General features: G+C 43.7%; 1 protein-coding gene across 9 annotated transcripts in view; it reads right to left on the bottom strand.

Moving 5' to 3' along the window:
- Nucleotides 1-9,737: 9,737 nt before the first annotated feature.
- tjp1b (tight junction protein 1b) overlaps nucleotides 9,738-17,898 on the bottom strand; it is a 272,440-nt gene continuing 264,279 nt past the window's right edge. For 6 of the 9 annotated variants that reach the window (XM_045688618.1, XM_045688619.1, XM_045688622.1 and 3 more), the window contains 5 exons: nucleotides 17,735-17,871; nucleotides 17,083-17,557; nucleotides 12,798-13,015; nucleotides 12,395-12,538; nucleotides 9,738-11,223 (listed from right to left, as the gene is read on the bottom strand). In XM_045688618.1, coding sequence (XP_045544574.1) covers nucleotides 11,129-11,223; nucleotides 12,395-12,538; nucleotides 12,798-13,015; nucleotides 17,083-17,557; nucleotides 17,735-17,871 — 1,069 coding nt within the window. In that variant the 3' untranslated portion in view covers nucleotides 9,738-11,128. The remainder of the gene's footprint in view (nucleotides 11,224-12,394; nucleotides 12,539-12,797; nucleotides 13,016-17,082; nucleotides 17,558-17,734; nucleotides 17,872-17,898) is intronic. The other 3 variants (XM_045688620.1, XM_045688626.1, XM_045688621.1) reach the window with 2 other exon arrangements.

Raw genomic sequence — 17,898 nt, 5'->3', positions numbered from 1 at the left:
CTAAGCTAGGGCAGTCTACACATTTGGAAGTTGTTTTCATGTTTAGTGCTTAAACAAATTAAGCTATAGAATAATTATAAGACATCTAGAGTTGCCTTCAGCAAGCACATCTAACCGCACACCTAGATCGTAACTTTACAAGTAAAGTTGTGGGGCTTGCTTTATCTCTTTAAAAGTATTTTTATGGTCGTGGACGAAGTTTAAAACATTTTACTCAAGCTGATGTCATGGCAAACAACTGTCTTCATAATGCAATGAATATGTGAAAAACAGTGTTTGTCTATACTCTGATTAAAGTGATGCATGAGAAAAAACATAAACTGCTTAAAATATACTTTCCCTGAAAAAAAATCTTGCATTTGTCCAATAGTTTTTCTCATTCATTTTAACCTAATGATGCTCTTTCAATCTTGTGTAGAGTAATGAAATACAGTCGTCTGCTGAGGAAGAATTGATTCTGCCAGATCATCCTATATAACCACTGTTTGAATTGATTCTGCCAGATCATCCTATATAACCACTGTTTGAATTGATTCTGCCAGATCATCCTATATAACCACTGTTTGAATTGATTCTGCCATATCATCCTGTACCTATATAATAACTGTTTGTCTACAGTACATGTATCGTTTCAATGCATATTTTCACAAATAGTGGGGGAACTGCGTTTTGCGTTCCCCCTCTGCTACTCCACTGCTCTTTATGTTTTCATATCATAAGAAACAGGAACTCTAGATCATTTGCATTGAAATGTCGCTGTTTGATGAGAAAATGGCCAGACTGATGTTATTAATACACTAAAAGATACATTTTTCCAGAAAGTATATTTATCCATCTTCCTAGTAGGAGAATTTCTCATCAATTCTCAGCTAATGCTGCTCACACATTATTTTCTTTGAAACTTTACTTTCATATCATTGAGAGTGGTCAGTAGCAGGCTTGGACGGTATACTGGGTATTTGGAAAAAGCCACGGAATGATTTTTCAATACTATGTAAACGTTACATTTTTAAATCTATTTAAATATTTCTAGATACTTTTTAAGTTATTACCTACAGTCAACTTGTGCAATACCTTAGATAAAGCAGATTGGGTTCTTCATTTCACAGGTGACATTATTTTAAATGATGAAGCTTACCGTAGTTCCCCCTAACAGTTGACTCAGTCATGTGTTGGTTTGTAAATAGCACAACAGGTGAGTCCATCTATTGGTGAGTCTCTGTTGTGCGGGGCACATGAGCTCATGAAGTTACACATGTATGCAACTCACTACTAAATGTTTACCATCACATTTCTTAGAATGAATTCAAAGGGCTCTGGATGAGTTATTTGTACAGCTGACATTTTTCCCCCCCTCCCTGTGCTTCCTACAAGCGTTTTTATTAGTAGGTGTGTGGTTCAGTAGTTGTGGTTAGTGTCTAAACTACAGTTGTTGCGAGTGAAAAGTGAAAGAATTGCGATGAGAAGTGATCGGGTGAAATATGAAGCGAGTGAACGGACACAGGAGGAAGTACAGCCCTCTCTTCTCTTCAGATACAGGTCAACTAGCCATTTTGAGTTATTTAGAACACGGGGAGGAAGCTAGTGAGCATTAAACATCTAATATGTATCATTGCAAGCGGTCCAGACCGGCGAAACATTTAGTTCGAAATTTTAACGCTAGCCGAAACAGCTAGCCGGAACAGATTGTTTACCTGTCAAGACGTTGTCTTGTTCCGGGGCGTGTTGCTAGGCAACAGTTGCTTTGGTATCCATGGCTAAAGACGTTTGTGCTATGAAACTAAATAAATACTACACTGACCCACAACATATTTGCTAGATTCATGATAGTGTTAGACAAAGCAAGGAAAGTGAACTTCAAAATGGGATGTCTTTTTTTTATTGGAATTTGCCGCTGTTGGTAAGTATTGAATTCTGCTACCCAGCTAGCAATGAGGAATCGGCCCAGAAGTGGCCCTCTTCCGGGGCCCGGAACTGATTGACTCGGCCCAGAATCAAAATGAATGACTGCCCAGAATTGGCCCAAGTACATCGGGCCCGTTTCAGTCTACCGGAATTCAGCCAACTTTGCAATCCTCTTACCAGAAGCGGCCCAATGCAAATTTAAATAAATGTATACAAAATTACCCAATTTATAGTAATTTTTATTATTACTATTATACATTCAAATTATACCCATCCACAAAAAAAAATGGTGTCGGAGGTAACACAATACACTTGATGACCGTGTCAGCGTGCACGCGCCTAGCCCGCCACAGGAGTCGCTACAGCGCGATGGAACAAGGACATCCTGGCCGGTCAAACCTTCCCACTCGGACGACGCTGGGCCAATTTTGCGTCGCCTCATGGGTCTCCTGGGCACAGCCGTCACGGGTCTCGAACCAGCATCTGGAGCAACGCTGTTTGCACTGCAATGGAGGGTCTTAGACCGCTGCGCCACTCGGGAGGCTTCACCCACAAAGTTCTTAATGCTTATCAGTTGGGTTACACAAAGTATCAAACTACTACACAGGACTCCTTAAAGGATTTCATTTAAATGTTAATTGCATTTTTCTGATCACAGAAACAATGAGAAAATATAGAAAAATAAATAATGAAATGTTAATTATATAAAGCAGCCCATGTAATCATCTGCCAGAGAATGGCCACAATCGGCCCGAGCCCCAAGTAATACATTTGGGCCAGATAACTCACACCAGAATCGTCCCGAGCTCAATCTCCGCATCCTAGCCATAAGTAATACTGCCTAAGGCAGTATTGACGTTGGCCGAGTCTGACTCTCAGCCGAGTGCCCCGACTCTCAGCCGGAATCGGCCCAGATCCACTGTGTTAGCTTCTGACATGACTTACTGCATCTATAAAGAAAACAGTTGATGGGTTATTTAAACAGCTCTATCTATTGATTGGTAGAAGCTATTCCTAATCTGCTTTCAGATTTGAAAAGCAGAGAGGGCGTGTTGGGGGAGTGGTCAAAATGTCAATTCCGATAACCGATTTGAATAGCAGAGCAGTAGACGAAGATGTCATACCCTCCAAACCTTTTGTCAAGCTGGTGTGTTTACAGACATATTCAATCTCTCCCTATCCCAGTCTGCTGTCCCCACATGCTTTAAGATGGCCACCATTGTTCCTGTACCCAAGAAGGCAAAGATAACTGAACTAAATGACTACCGCCCCGTACCACTCACTTCTGTCATCATGAAGTGCTTTGAGAGACTAGTCAAGGATCATATCACCTCCACCTTACCGGCCACCCTAGACCCACTTCAGTTTGCGTACCGCCCTAACAGGTCCACAGATGATGCAATCCACATCACACTGCCCTATCCCATCTGGATAACAGGAATACCTATGTAAGAATTCTGTTCCTTGACTACAGCTCAGCATTCAACACCATAGTACCCTCCAAGCTCATCATTAAGCCTCTACCCCACCCTGTGCAATTGGGTCATGGACTTTCTGACGGGCCGCCCCGAGGTGGTGAAGGTAGGAAACAACATCTCCACCCTGCTGATCCTCAACACTGGGGTCAGCTGTTCAGTTATCTGCGTGCTCCACCCTCTCCCTGTACTCCCTGTTCACCCATGACTGCGTGGCCATGCACGCCTCCAACTCAATCATTTACATTTACATTTAAGTCATTTAGCAGACGCTCTTATCCAGAGCGACTTACAAATTGGTGCATTCACCTTATAATATCCAGTGGAACAACCACTTTACAATAGTGCATCTAAATCTTTCAAGTTTGCAGACGACACAACAGTAGTGGGCTTGATTACCAAGAACGACGAGACAGCCTACAGGGAGGAGGTGAGGGCACTCAGAATGTAGTGTCAGGAAAACAACCTCACTCAACGTCAACAAAACAAGGAGAGATCGTGGACTTCAGGAAACAGCAGAGGGAGCAGCCCCCTATCCACATCAAAGGGACAGCAGTGGAGAAGGTGGAAAGTTTTAAGTTCCTGGGCGTACACATCATGGACAAACTGAAATGGATCACCCACACAGATAGAAATGTGGCTTGTCACCCAAAAACCTGACTAACTTTTACAGATGCACAATCGAGAGCATCCTGTCAGGCTGTATCACCGCCTGGTACGGCAACTGCTCCGCCCTCAACTGCAAGGCTCTCCAGAGGGTAGTGCGGTCTGCACAACGCATCACCGGGGGCAAACTACCTGCCCTCCAGGACACCTACACCACCCGATGTCACAGGAAGGCCAAAAAGATCATCAAGGACAACAACCACCCGAGCCACTGCCTGTTCACCCCGCTATCATCCAGAAGGCGAGGTCAGTACAGGTGCATCAAAGCTGGGACCGAGAGATAGAAGCTGTTTTTCAATCTCAAGGCCATCAGACTGCTAAACAGCCATCACTAACTCAGAGAGGCTGCTGCCTACATGGAGACCCAATCACTGGCCACTTTAATAAATGGATCACTAGTCACTTTAAAACAATGCCACTTTAAATCATGTTTACATATCTTACATTACTAATATCATATGTATATACTGTATTTAATACCATCTATTGCACCTTGCCTATGCTGCTCGACCATCGCTCATCCATATACTTACATGTACATATTCTCATTCACCCCTTTTTAGATTTGTGCGTATTAGGTAGTTGTTGGGGAATTGTTAGATTACTTGTTAGGTATTACTGCGCTGTCGGAGCCAGAAGCACAAGCATTTCGCTACACTCGCATTAACATCTGCTAACCATGTGACCAAATAAAATGTAATTTGATTTGGAAAGAAGTCAAAATGACAGTTTATTAAAAGTTAGAGAAAATGCCTTTGATGCAGTTAGTTAAACAGCTGTATCATTTGATGGGTATAAGATATTTTTGTTCTAAGATTTATAAGCATAGAAGAAAAGGAAGATTTCATACGCTTTAACTTTTTTGTCAGTTGTTGGAAAAATGGTCAAAGTAAGCTGATTTGTGTCAAGTTGCATTTACAGTAAATGGAATGTAGGAAGTGATGTCATAATGGGCCCTTTTAGAATGCCGAAGGAAATCCCATGAAAGTGGATGGATGTAGGAAGTGATGTCATAATGGGCCCTTTTAGAATGCCGAAGGAAATCCCATGAAAGTGGATGGATGTAGGAAGTGATGTCATAATAGGCCCTTTTAGAATGCCGAGGGAATCCCATGAAAGTGGATGGAGGACAAAGTTTAATCGTTTAAAAAGTATAAAAGATATCAAAGTTGTATAGAAGCAGCTCAATCCAGACCAGTCTACACGCTTCAAAGTTTTAACACCGTTTCTAGCTTGAACGGTGTAAGAGGAGTTTTGTAACTAGAGAAGTAGATTTCCTGAAGAAAATGTGTAGTGCTTGCTAGATTGTTTTATAGTATTTGTGGTTTTGAAATACAGTGCCTTCGGGAAGTATTCAGACCCTTTACTTTTTCCACATTTTGTTACGTTACAGCCTTATTCTAAAATTGATTAAACAGTTTTTTCCCCCTCAATCTACACACAATACCCCATAATGACATCGCAAAAACGGTTTAATACATTTTTGCTAATTTATATATAAAAAAAAAATGAAATCACATGAAATAAGTATTCAGACCCTTTACTCACTACTTTGATGAAGCACGTTTTGGCAGCGATTACAGCCCCGAGTCATCTTGAGTATGACGCAACAAGCTTGGCACACCTGTATTTGGGGAGTTTCTCCCATTCTTCTCTGTAGATCCTCTCAAGTTCTGTCAGGTTAGATGGGGAGCGTTGCTGCACAGCTATTTTCCAGTCTCACCAGAGATGTTCGATCGGGTTCACATCCGGGCTCTGGCTGGGTCACTCAAGGACATTCAGAGACTTGTCCCAAAGCCACTCCTGCATTGTCTTGGCTGTGTGCTTAGGGTCGTTGTCCTGTTGGAAGGTGAACCTTCGCCCCAGTCTGAGGTCCTGAGCGCTCTGGAGCAGGTTTTCATCAAGGACCTCTCAGTACTTTGCTCCATAAATCTTTCCCTCGATCCTGACTAGTCTCCCAGTCCCTGCCTCTGAAAAACATCCCCACAGCATGAAGCTGCCACCACCATGCTTCACCGTAGGGATGGTGCCAGGTTTCCTCCAGACGTGTTGCTTGGCATTCAGGCCAAAGAGTTCAATCTTGATTTCATCAGACAAGTAATCTTGTTTCTCATGGTCTGAGAGTCCTTTAGGTGCCTTTTGGCAAACTCCAAGCGGGCTGTCATGTGCCTTTTACTGAGAAGTGGCTTCCGTTTGTTCACTCTACCATAAAGGCCTGATTGGTGGAGTGCTGCAGAGATGGTTGTCCTTCTGGAAGGTTCTCCCATCTCTACAGAGGAACTCTGGAGCTCTGTCAGAGTGACCATCGGGTTCTTGGTCTCCTCTGATTGCTCAGTTTGGCCGGGCGGCCAGCTCCCAGAAGAGTCTTGGTGGTTCCAAACTTCTTCCATTTCAGAATGATGGAGGCCACTGTGTTCTTGTGGACCTTCAATGCTGCAGAAATGTTTTGCTACCCTTCCCCAGATCTGTGCCTCGACACAATCCTGTCTCGGAGCTCTATGGACAATTCCTTCGACCTCATGGCTTTGGTTTTTGCTCTGACATGCACTGTCAACTGTGGGACCTTTATATAGACAGGTGTGTGCCTTTCCAAATCATGTCTAATCAATTGAATTTACCACAGGTGAACTCCAATCAAGTTGTAAGTATGATAAATGGAAACAGGATGCACATGAGCTCAACTGAGTCTCATAGCAAAGGGTCTGAATACTTTTGTAAATAAGGTATTTCTGTCTAGCGTATTTTGGAAAGTTTACAATTATATATATTTTTTCCATCAGGCCTGTCATGACATTTTTATTTTACTTGCATAAAAAGTATGGAAACCTGGTTACTGACATCAGCGTAGGATGAAAACCTGAAACAAGTTTCTAGCCAGAGGGAGGGTGTTTTCTTGTTCCTCACGTCACCGTGAATCTGTGTTTGAAAATCATCTTTTGACGTCATCGGGTATAAAACTTTTTAATTTTAATTGTTTTCTACAAAATGTAAGAATACGTCATTTTCATTTATGCAGAAACTGGCTGTTGGAGATGTTGAAAATGCAGTTGAAAAGTGGTGGAATGGGCCTTTAAGCGAGACACACCTACTGCCAGATCAGTGAGGGGATTAATGCCCTGGGTGAACCAAGGTTAGTCGGGCTGCCTCCCGGATCAAAATAAGTGACGTAGGTGGAGTAATACGTAGGATTCTGTGTTTTTAAATGCAACAGATTTTTTATTTGTGATCGCTTTTGATCAAATGCTTTATGTCTTCCCAGTGAAAAGTAGTTAGCCTTTTCAAACATATACACTACCGGTCAAAAGCTTTAGAACACATACTGAAACATTTGACTATTTTCTACATTTTAGAATAATTGTAAAAATAGTAAAAACAAACTGAAATAACACATGAAATCATGTAGTAACCAAAAAAAGTGTTAAACAAATCAAAATAGATTTTAAATTTGACATTCTTCAAATAGCCACCCTTTGCCTTGATGACAGGTTTGCACACTCTTGGCATTCTCTCAACCAGCTTCATGAGGTAGTCACCTGGAATACATTTCAATTAACAGGTGTGCCTTTCCTTCTTAATGCGTTTGAGTTGTAATGTGACAAGGGGTGGGTAATACAGAAGATAGCTCCATTTGGTAAAAGACCAAGTCCATATTATGGCAAAAACAGCTCAAATAAGCAAAGAGAAATGACAGTCCATCATTACTTCATCACATGAAGGTCAGTCAATCCGGAAAATTTCAAGAACTTTTAAAGTTTCTTAAGGTGCAGTCGCCAAAACCATCAAGCGCTATGATGTAACTGGCTCTCATGAGGACCGCCACAGGAAAGGAAGACTCAGTTATCTCTATTGCAGAGGATACGTTTATTAGAGTTACCAGCCTCAGAAATTGTCGTTCATTAGAGATAACTGCACCTCAGATTGCAGCCCAAATAAATGCTTCACAGAATTCAAGTAACAGACACATCTCAACAACTGTTCTGAGGAGACTGTGTGAATCAGGCTTTCATGGTTGAATTGCTGCAAAGAAACCACTCCTAAAGGACACCAATAATAAGAAGAGACTTGCTTGGGCCAAGAAACACGAGCAATGTACATTATTAGACTGGTGGAAATCTGTCCTTTGGTCTGATGAGTCCAAATTTGAGATTTTTGATTCCAAATGCCGTGTCTTTGTGAGACACAGAGTAGGTGAACGGATGATCTCCGCATGTGTGTTTCCCACCGTAAAGCATGGAGGAGGAGGATATTATAGTAAAAAAATAAAGAAAAACCCTTGAATGAGTAGCTGTGTCCAACCCCTTTGACTGGTACTGTACATGTGCTGAGTTATTATCTACATCTGTTTGAACCCATCAAAATGAAAACTATAAATAGAACATTATTCCTTTAAAACTATCTGCATGGAGGAGGAGGTGTGGGGGTGCTTTGCTGGTGACACTGTGATTTATTTAGAATTCAAGGCACACTTAACCAGCATGGCTACCACAGCATTCTGCAGCGATACGCCATCCCATCTGGTTTGCGCTTAGTGGGACTATCATTTGTTTTTCAACAGGACAATGACCCAACACACCTCCAGGCTGTGTAAGGGCTATTTTACCAAGAAGGAGAGTGATGGAGTGTTGCATCAGATGACCTGACCTCCACAATCCCCCAACCAAATTGAGATGATTTGGGATGAGTCGGACCACAGAGTGAAGGAAAAGCAGCCAACAAGTGCTCAGCATAAGTGGGAACTCCTTCGAGACTGTTGGAAAAGCATTCCAAGTGAAGCTGGTTGACAGAATGCCAAGAGTGTGCAAAGCTGTCAAAGGCAAAGGGTGGCTACTTTAAAGAATCTCAAATATAAAATATGTTTTGATTTGTTTTAGACTTTTTTGGTTACTACATGATTCCATATGTGTTATTTCATAGTTTTGATGTCTTCACTATTATTCTACAATGTAGAAAATAGTAAAAAAAAGAAAAAACATTGAATGAGTAGGTGTTCTAAAACTTTGTATTTAATGTTAAATATATGTATGTTTTTGGACGATGCATCATGCTGCCTTGTTGACAACATGACCGAGCAGCGCAGATTACTGTTCCATTTGAAAAGAGCTCTCCTCCCTCACCGCTTTTTCCCGTTCACGTCATAGCCCGGTGCACCGCAGTTCAGCTTAATCAAACTCCCCTCAATAATAGTCAATGTGTTATCTTATCACGATTGAAGTCTCAAACCAAGCACTACTTTAAAAATTATTTTATTAATACAGTGGTATACTTAGAAATGTGTTGCAAAAAGGGGGGGGGGGAGCATTGAACATAAATAAAACTAAATTGCAGCCACACTGGAAAAAAGAAAGTATTGTCAGATTGAAGCAGTGTTATCATATCAAACTAAAATAGTACGGATGTGCCCTAATAAATCGTCAATTAGTACAAAAATACATTTCAATAGAGCAGAGCGTCCAGTATCACAAATAGAGAGGGACCGCTCCTTAAAGCTTTTAAAATGTATTTCAACCGAGCACTTTTTCAATTTTTTTAAATAAGAATAAAAAATTATTTGACTGTTAAAAATGCCTTTAAATACTAGTGGTGTGTGTGTGTGTGTGTTGGTAGAAAAGTAGCATTTTATCACTGCTTAGGTCAGTTCCAAGGCTCAGGGTAAGTATAACCAGAATACAAACATAACCAATGAAATCACTCTTAGTTTTTTGTTTTTTTAATAAACATTTTTGTTTTTTTTTAACCTCTTTTATACAAAATGACAAAGATGTAGAAAAGTTAATTTAAAGCGAACCAAGGCCATATGCTAGCATTATATACAGCCACAATTTAAACGTTCTAGTGTTTTTTCGTTTGTAGGATTTCCTCTGAAACTTCAATATGCATAGCAGGAAAAGAAAAGATGACCTCTTCATCAGCCTCATATTATTGTTAATCCAAGTTCACTGATATAATGGGTTGAAAACGCAGTGAAATTCCATTTCTTTTGTTCCATTTTTATTTCTTTTTTTTTTACTTCTTCCATCATTTTTAAAATCACTAAAACGTAAAGATTTGAATGTTTTTAGTTAATATGCAGATAAGGCATCACTGCTTGCAGTGTAAGATGGGACTTTTAATGTGTTTGAACTTAGTAGTAGCAGGCTTCCGGACCTGAGTCGAAACACATGCATAGATCTCTAGACAGCTGCAGGACTTTATCAAATCAAGTCAGTGACATTTTATTTATCTATGGTAAAACATTCAGTAGTTCTTCTAAACATGGACAGACCAATCAAAACGGGGACATCCCAATGCCAATACATTACCTTCAGTCTTACCGTCAAAAAAGGTATTGTGTTTTGAAATATATCTTCATAAAACGATGCCTACAGTACCAAGGTTCCTTCCATAACCCTTGACATTTCCAAAGTCCTCAGATATCCTTAAGAGCGAAACGCATGACCACAAACAACCTCACAAACAGAAAAGCTTTTGCATATACAAACTTTTCTGTTTGTGAGTGCAATACAGTAAGTTGTAAAATTTCCGTTGCAATATTCAATTAATTAAAAAAATTTATCCTCATCTTGATTTTTTTTTTTTTTTTTTTAAATGTTCCTCTGTCTTGCAACTTGCTAAAAATTTGGAAAAAAATCTTAATTAGATTATTATTCAGTCAGTCTGTGGCATTGGTCATGCATTCCAACAACAGTTCCATTTTTATTATATATTTTTGTATTTAACAGTTTAGATTTTTTGCAAGCCTTTAGTTAAAGCACCAAAAAAAAAAAAAGGGGGGGCGGGCGGGAAAAAGAGAGCACAGCACTGGGATTGGATGCTGCGTTGAGACTCCTCCCACTTCACTGGGACTCCTCCTACTTTTTCAGGGGGGCGGTCACCATAAACAACTTATCAATGTTCAATATTCAAGTTCAAGAACATAAGAACATATTCAAGAATCAAGTTCGTACTTCATCAAGTCAGGCAGCGCTGCCTCCTGCTGCCTGGGAGGGAGACAACAGGGCGAAGTGGTCACAGCAGCAGGAGAGTCTGTGGCTGTCCCCCTGATCTAACACATTCAGTAACAGGCCAGCTGTCTCCCTCTATGTTCAGAAGTGATCGATGAGCACAGACACACAGTTGGCTCCCACCAGGTAGTTGGGGTCTCCTGGAAGAGACTTGTTCTGCCACGTCTTGGAGTCACCTGGAGCATTTAGAGAAACAAGGAACAGTTATCGGTCGGCCGGGTTAGTCCTTTGTCCTTTCTTAGTGTGTGGTTCTATTAAATTGGTTTTTGAAGGCCCAGTGTTATGTTAAGAATGACCTACAGGCTGTAAATAACAGCACATGCTGATGAGAATTTACACAAAATCACAGTATGTTGTTTTTGAGAAATATATATTTAGATGCTGTACATAAACCATCGATAGCTTAATACTTCAGAACTACTTAAAAATATTTTGTCATTTTTCCTCAACTGTTGTGCTGTGTACATATTAATCTTCTGACAAAATGTAAAACCTTAAAATGGATCAGCAATATGTTTGGTGCAACAACAACAACAAAAAAAGATCCGTTTCATAATTCCTCACATTGTAACTACTGTCAGAAATAACACAGTAAGTGAATACTGACTGTTACAAAACCACAAGAAGAAAATGCAACGTTGTGACAAACAAATGGAATGACTACAACATGGGGAACCAGGAGAAACCAGTAGCTGAGATTATTTAAAAGATTGATGGTGATGAACTAGCCAGATCTGTCCTTGGCAAAGGCTCAATTCCATTTCAATTTATACAAGTCAGGAAGTGATTTTATTTATATAAAAAAAAAAAAAAAAAATGTAAACATTTTTTAATTTTTTTTATTTAAGAGCTCTTCATTCTATGTATTGAGAAATTAATTAATTTAAAAAATATATTATTGATTTGGAATTTCCATTTACTTGACTGGAACTGACCCCAACCCCTGCTCCCCAGTGACATTCTATCAAGTGCACCCTCTATCCAACTCTATGGTGATCCCTCCTCAATCACGCGAGCCCCGACTCAACCCCTCTATCCAACTCTATGGTGATCCCTCCTCAATCACGCGAGCCCCGACTCAACCCCCAACCAATCACGCGAGCCCCGACTCAACTCCTAACCAATCACACGAGCCCCGACCCAACCCCCAACCAATCACACAAGCCACCTGAAGCCCCGACCCAACCCCCAACCAATCACACGAGCCACCTGAAGCCCCGACCCAACCCCCAACCAATCACACGAGCCACCTGAAGCCCTGACCCAACCCCCAACCAATCACACGAGCCACCTGAAGCCCTGACCTGACCCAACCCCCCAAAAGGACAGAGATAGAGGACAGCGTACCCGACGAGGAGTCGGAGGATTTTAGAGCAAAAGACCAACCATCGGGGGTCATAGACGCACAGTGAGGTAGACGCAGCTCCACCGGCTTCAGGAACTGAAGACCGTGAGGCCCACACATCACCAGAGGGCTGAGCAGGGTCTCTCCTGGATGGAATAGACCAGAGACAAGACTGACATATTTATATTCTGCTCTGAATATTTTAAGATCTTGACAAAAGGGGCAGAAACAGTTGAAGAGGGATGGAAGTTAGAGGTGGACCAGGTGATCGAACTTCTATCTCCCAGGGTTCTCAGTTGGCAGCACTACAACTAGAGAAACAAAAGCAAGATATACTATCCACTGGACATAATGACTAAGAAAACACAAAGGCATATAAAACAAAAAGATAAGCATTAGAAATACCTTTCTCCTTGTCCAGGGGGGGCAGGATGCTGTTGTCCCGGCAGACTTTGAAGTAGATCTCCTGTTCTACGCTGTCGGGGATGGCTCCCTGGGGGATGATGATGCTGACTCCCGTCTCGATGGAGCTCAGCACCCCGCCGTTACAGTTGAAGATCCCACGCGCCGTGGCCACCACTGTGTGACCTTCGTCCTCCTCGTCATCCTCCAGAGCACTGGGGCTAGAGAGGAGGGAGAGTTAGTATACCATCCTGTATAGACCACTGGGCTAGAGAGGAAGTAGACCATCCTGTATAGACCACTGGGGTAGAGAGTTAGTGTTAGTTAGTAGACCATCCTGTATAGACCACTGGGGTAGAGAGTTAGTGTTAGTTACTAGACCATCCTGTATAGACCACTGGGCTAGAGAGTTAGTGTTAGTTACTAGACCATCCTGTATAGACCACTGGGCTAGAGAGTTACTAGACCATCCTGTATAGACTACTGGGTTAGAGAGGAAGTAGACCATCCTGTATAGACCACTGGGCTAGAGAGGAAGTAGACCATCCTGTATAGACTACTGGGCTAGAGAGGAAGTAGACCATCCTGTATAGACTACTGGGCTAGAGAGGAAGTAGACCATCCTGTATAGACCACTGGGCTAGAGAGGAAGTAGACCATCCTGTATAGACCACTGGGGTAGAGAGTTACTAGACCATCCTGTATAGACCACTGGGCTAGAGAGGAAGTAGACCATCCTGTATAGACCACTGGGCTAGAGAGGAAGTAGACCATCCTGTATAGACTACTGGGCTAGAGAGGAAGTAGACCATCCTGTATAGACCACTGGGCTAGAGAGTTAGTGTTAGTTACTAGACCATCCTGTATAGACCACTGGGCTAGAGAGTTACTAGACCATCCTGTATAGACTACTGGGTTAGAGAGGAAGTAGACCATCCTGTATAGACCACTGGGCTAGAGAGGAAGTAGACCATCCTGTATAGACTACTGGGCTAGAGAGGAAGTAGACCATCCTGTATAGACTACTGGGCTAGAGAGGAAGTAGACCATCCTGTATAGACCACTGGGCTAGAGAGGAAGTAGACCATCCTGTATAGACCACTGGGGTAGAGAGTTACTAGACCATCCTGTATAGACCACTGGGCTAGAGAGGAAGTAGACCATCCTGTATAGACCACTGGGCTAGAGAGGAAGTAGACCATCCTGTATAGACCACTGGGGTAGAGAGGAAGTAGACCATCCTGTATAGACCAGAGGTTCCCAAAATGTCTTACCCAGGCTCCCTTCCAGCATTGGGGAATCCCCAGCCCGCCACATCTATGGGCACAAGCACTGTTCACGACACTAACCGTTCACATCACTCTTGTTGGTGGAGAGAAAATGTTGCAGGTTTAAAGCTTATTTCCTGCAATTCTACACATTTTGTCATGGGGTGCAGAGACATTTTGTAGGCCGACCCCGCGCGCTCCACCTTAGTGGGCGCACGCCACACTTGACTAGAGGGGGAGGACAAGGAGGAGAGCTAGAGGGGGGAGATGTGGAGGGGAGCGGGGAGCGGGGGGGTGAGACGAGAGGGAGTAGAGGTGTATGATGATGATGTATGTTCAAGTGGTGTAATAAGTACGTCTACTGTACGTACAGTTTGTGGGTGTAGGGAAACGGGGCTAGAAGCAGAACAAGTCAGACTAGTGTACAGTTTGTGGGTGTAGGGAAACGGGGCTAGAAGCAGAACAAGTCAGACTAGTGTACAGTTTGTGGGTGTAGGGAAACGGGGCTAGAAGCAGAACAAGTCAGACTAGTGTACAGTTTGTGGGTGTAGGGAAACGGGGCTAGAAGCAGAACAAGTCAGACTAGTGTACAGTTTGTGGGTGTAGGGAAACGGGGCTAGAAGCAGAACAAGTCAGACTAGTGTACAGTTTGTGGGTGTAGGGAAACGGGGCTAGAGGCAGAACAAGTCAGACTGTACGTACAGTTTGTGGGTGTAGGGAAACGGGGCTAGAGGCAGAACAAGTCAGACTGTACGTACAGTTTGTGGGTGTAGGGAAACGGGGCTAGAGGCAGAACAAGTCAGACTGTACGTACAGTTTGTGGGTGTAGGGAAACGGGGCTAGAAGCAGAACAAGTCAGACTGTACGTACAGTTTGTGGGTGTAGGGAAACGGGGCTAGAGGCAGAACAAGTCAGACTGTACGTACAGTTTGTGGGTGTAGGGAAACGGGGCTAGAAGCAGAACAAGTCAGACTGTACGTACAGTTTGTGGGTGTAGGGAAACGGGGCTAGAGGCAGAACAAGTCAGACTGTACGTACAGTTTGTGGGTGTAGGGAAACGGGGCTAGAAGCAGAACAAGTCAGACTGTACGTACAGTTTGTGGGTGTAGGGAAACGGGGCTAGAGGCAGAACAAGTCAGACTAGTGTACAGTTTGTGGGTGTAGGGAAACGGGGCTAGAAGCAGAACAAGTCAGACTAGTGTACCGTTTGTGGGTGTAGGGAAACGGGGCTAGAAGCAGAACAAGTCAGACTAGTGTACAGTTTGTGGGTGTAGGGAAACGGGGCTAGAGGCAGAACAAGTCAGACTGTACGTACAGTTTGTGGGTGTAGGGAAACGGGGCTAGAAGCAGAACAAGTCAGACTAGTGTACAGTTTGTGGGTGTAGGGAAACGGGGCTAGAAGCAGAACAAGTCAGACTAGTGTACAGTTTGTGGGTGTAGGGAAACGGGGCTAGAAGCAGAACAAGTCAGACTAGTGTACAGTTTGTGGGTGTAGGGAAACGGGGCTAGAAGCAGAACAAGTCAGACTGTACGTACAGTTTGTGGGTGTAGGGAAACGGGGCTAGAAGCAGAACAAGTCAGACTAGTGTACAGTTTGTGGGTGTAGGGAAACGGGGCTAGAAGCAGAACAAGTCAGACTAGTGTACAGTTTGTGGGTGTAGGGAAACGGGGCTAGAGGCAGAACAAGTCAGACTAGTGTACAGTTTGTGGGTGTAGGGAAACGGGGCTAGAGGCAGAACAAGTCAGACTGTACGTACAGTTTGTGGGTGTAGGGAAACGGGGCTAGAAGCAGAACAAGTCAGACTGTACGTACAGTTTGTGGGTGTAGGGAAACGGGGCTAGAGGCAGAACAAGTCAGACTGTACGTACAGTTTGTGGGTGTAGGGAAACGGGGCTAGAAGCAGAACAAGTCAGACTGTACGTACAGTTTGTGGGTGTAGGGAAACGGGGCTAGAGGCAGAACAAGTCAGACTAGTGTACAGTTTGTGGGTGTAGGGAAACGGGGCTAGAAGCAGAACAAGTCAGACTAGTGTACCGTTTGTGGGTGTAGGGAAACGGGGCTAGAAGCAGAACAAGTCAGACTAGTGTACAGTTTGTGGGTGTAGGGAAACGGGGCTAGAGGCAGAACAAGTCAGACTGTACGTACAGTTTGTGGGTGTAGGGAAACGGGGCTAGAAGCAGAACAAGTCAGACTAGTGTACAGTTTGTGGGTGTAGGGAAACGGGGCTAGAAGCAGAACAAGTCAGACTAGTGTACAGTTTGTGGGTGTAGGGAAACGGGGCTAGAAGCAGAACAAGTCAGACTAGTGTACAGTTTGTGGGTGTAGGGAAACGGGGCTAGAAGCAGAACAAGTCAGACTGTACGTACAGTTTGTGGGTGTAGGGAAACGGGGCTAGAAGCAGAACAAGTCAGACTAGTGTACAGTTTGTGGGTGTAGGGAAACGGGGCTAGAAGCAGAACAAGTCAGACTAGTGTACAGTTTGTGGGTGTAGGGAAACGGGGCTAGAGGCAGAACAAGTCAGACTGTACGTACAGTTTGTGGGTGTAGGGAAACGGGGCTAGAAGCAGAACAAGTCAGACTAGTGTACAGTTTGTGGGTGTAGGGAAACGGGGCTAGAAGCAGAACAAGTCAGACTAGTGTACAGTTTGTGGGTGTAGGGAAACGGGGCTAGAAGCAGAACAAGTCAGACTGTACGTACAGTTTGTGGGTGTAGGGAAACGGGGCTAGAAGCAGAACAAGTCAGACTAGTGTACAGTTTGTGGGTGTAGGGAAACGGGGCTAGAAGCAGAACAAGTCAGACTAGTGTACAGTTTGTGGGTGTAGGGAAACGGGGCTAGAAGCAGAACAAGTCAGACTAGTGTACCGTAAGGTCTGGATAGAAGTATCTGATAAATGACCATATTGAAACAACCTACCAAACAAACATCTAGCCATTTTGTCAAGATGTTTGGATCTCTCTGTTTAACAGCTGCCGGACCAGAGTTTGAGTCCTGAATTGACTTCAACAGTAGATCCTTACCTGACAGGTATGGCCTTGGACACAGCATTGTTGACTAAGTTGTTGTGCTGCTGATACTTGGGCCCCCTGTTGTCCATGGTGCGTGTGAACGTGTCCAGCCCACTGTCGTGGTCCAGGGCCTGAGGAGACAGCGGAGGCTTTGTCCTGCTGTTGTTGTTGACCACACTGGGTTTGGGGTTGCTGCTACTGATCAGGAGGTCGGTGGGGAGGAGGTTGTGGTTGAACTTGGGGCTCTCAAACTTCCTCTCGAAGGGCCGGGCCGAGGAGGTGTACGGCTTAGGGACGTATCGGTTGTAGCTTTGTGGGGTGGGGGTGGTCCCAGGGGTTTTAGGGGGTGCGTCGGTGCCGTTGACCCCCACTGGGGACCTCTGGGCCAGGTAGGGCTGGGAAGGGGGATCCTGGAGGACAGGGGGGCGGAGACCAGAGAGGTCAAGTTTCGGAGAGGAGCTGAGGAGCTGGTCGGGGTGAGAGTTCACTGGAGAGAGAGAGGGAAAGAGAAACTATTACACTTAATAAAGAAGATGTCAACTTAATTCTAAGTATTTTTAGCTACCACAGTGCTCTTTAACAAACGTAACACTGTCTTTGATGGAGGTGGCTCCACTGATATTAGATAACACTTAGTGTTACGTTAAGGGTCGTCTATTCTTACTGTCGTTGGTGATGAGTTTGGGCAGGCTGTTGGGTGGTACGGCAGGGCTGGGTGGGCCGTACTGAGACACAGGGCTGATCTGGGAGAGGGGCTCGTACCTCTTCTCTACTGGACTCACCTTCTCCACAGACTCCGTCCTAAAACACAGATCAACTACGTCACAG

Source organism: Salmo salar, chromosome ssa10, assembly GCF_905237065.1.
Source record: "Salmo salar chromosome ssa10, Ssal_v3.1, whole genome shotgun sequence".
NCBI lineage: Eukaryota > Metazoa > Chordata > Actinopteri > Salmoniformes > Salmonidae > Salmo > Salmo salar.
This window is presented reverse-complemented; position numbering and strand designations above follow the sequence as displayed.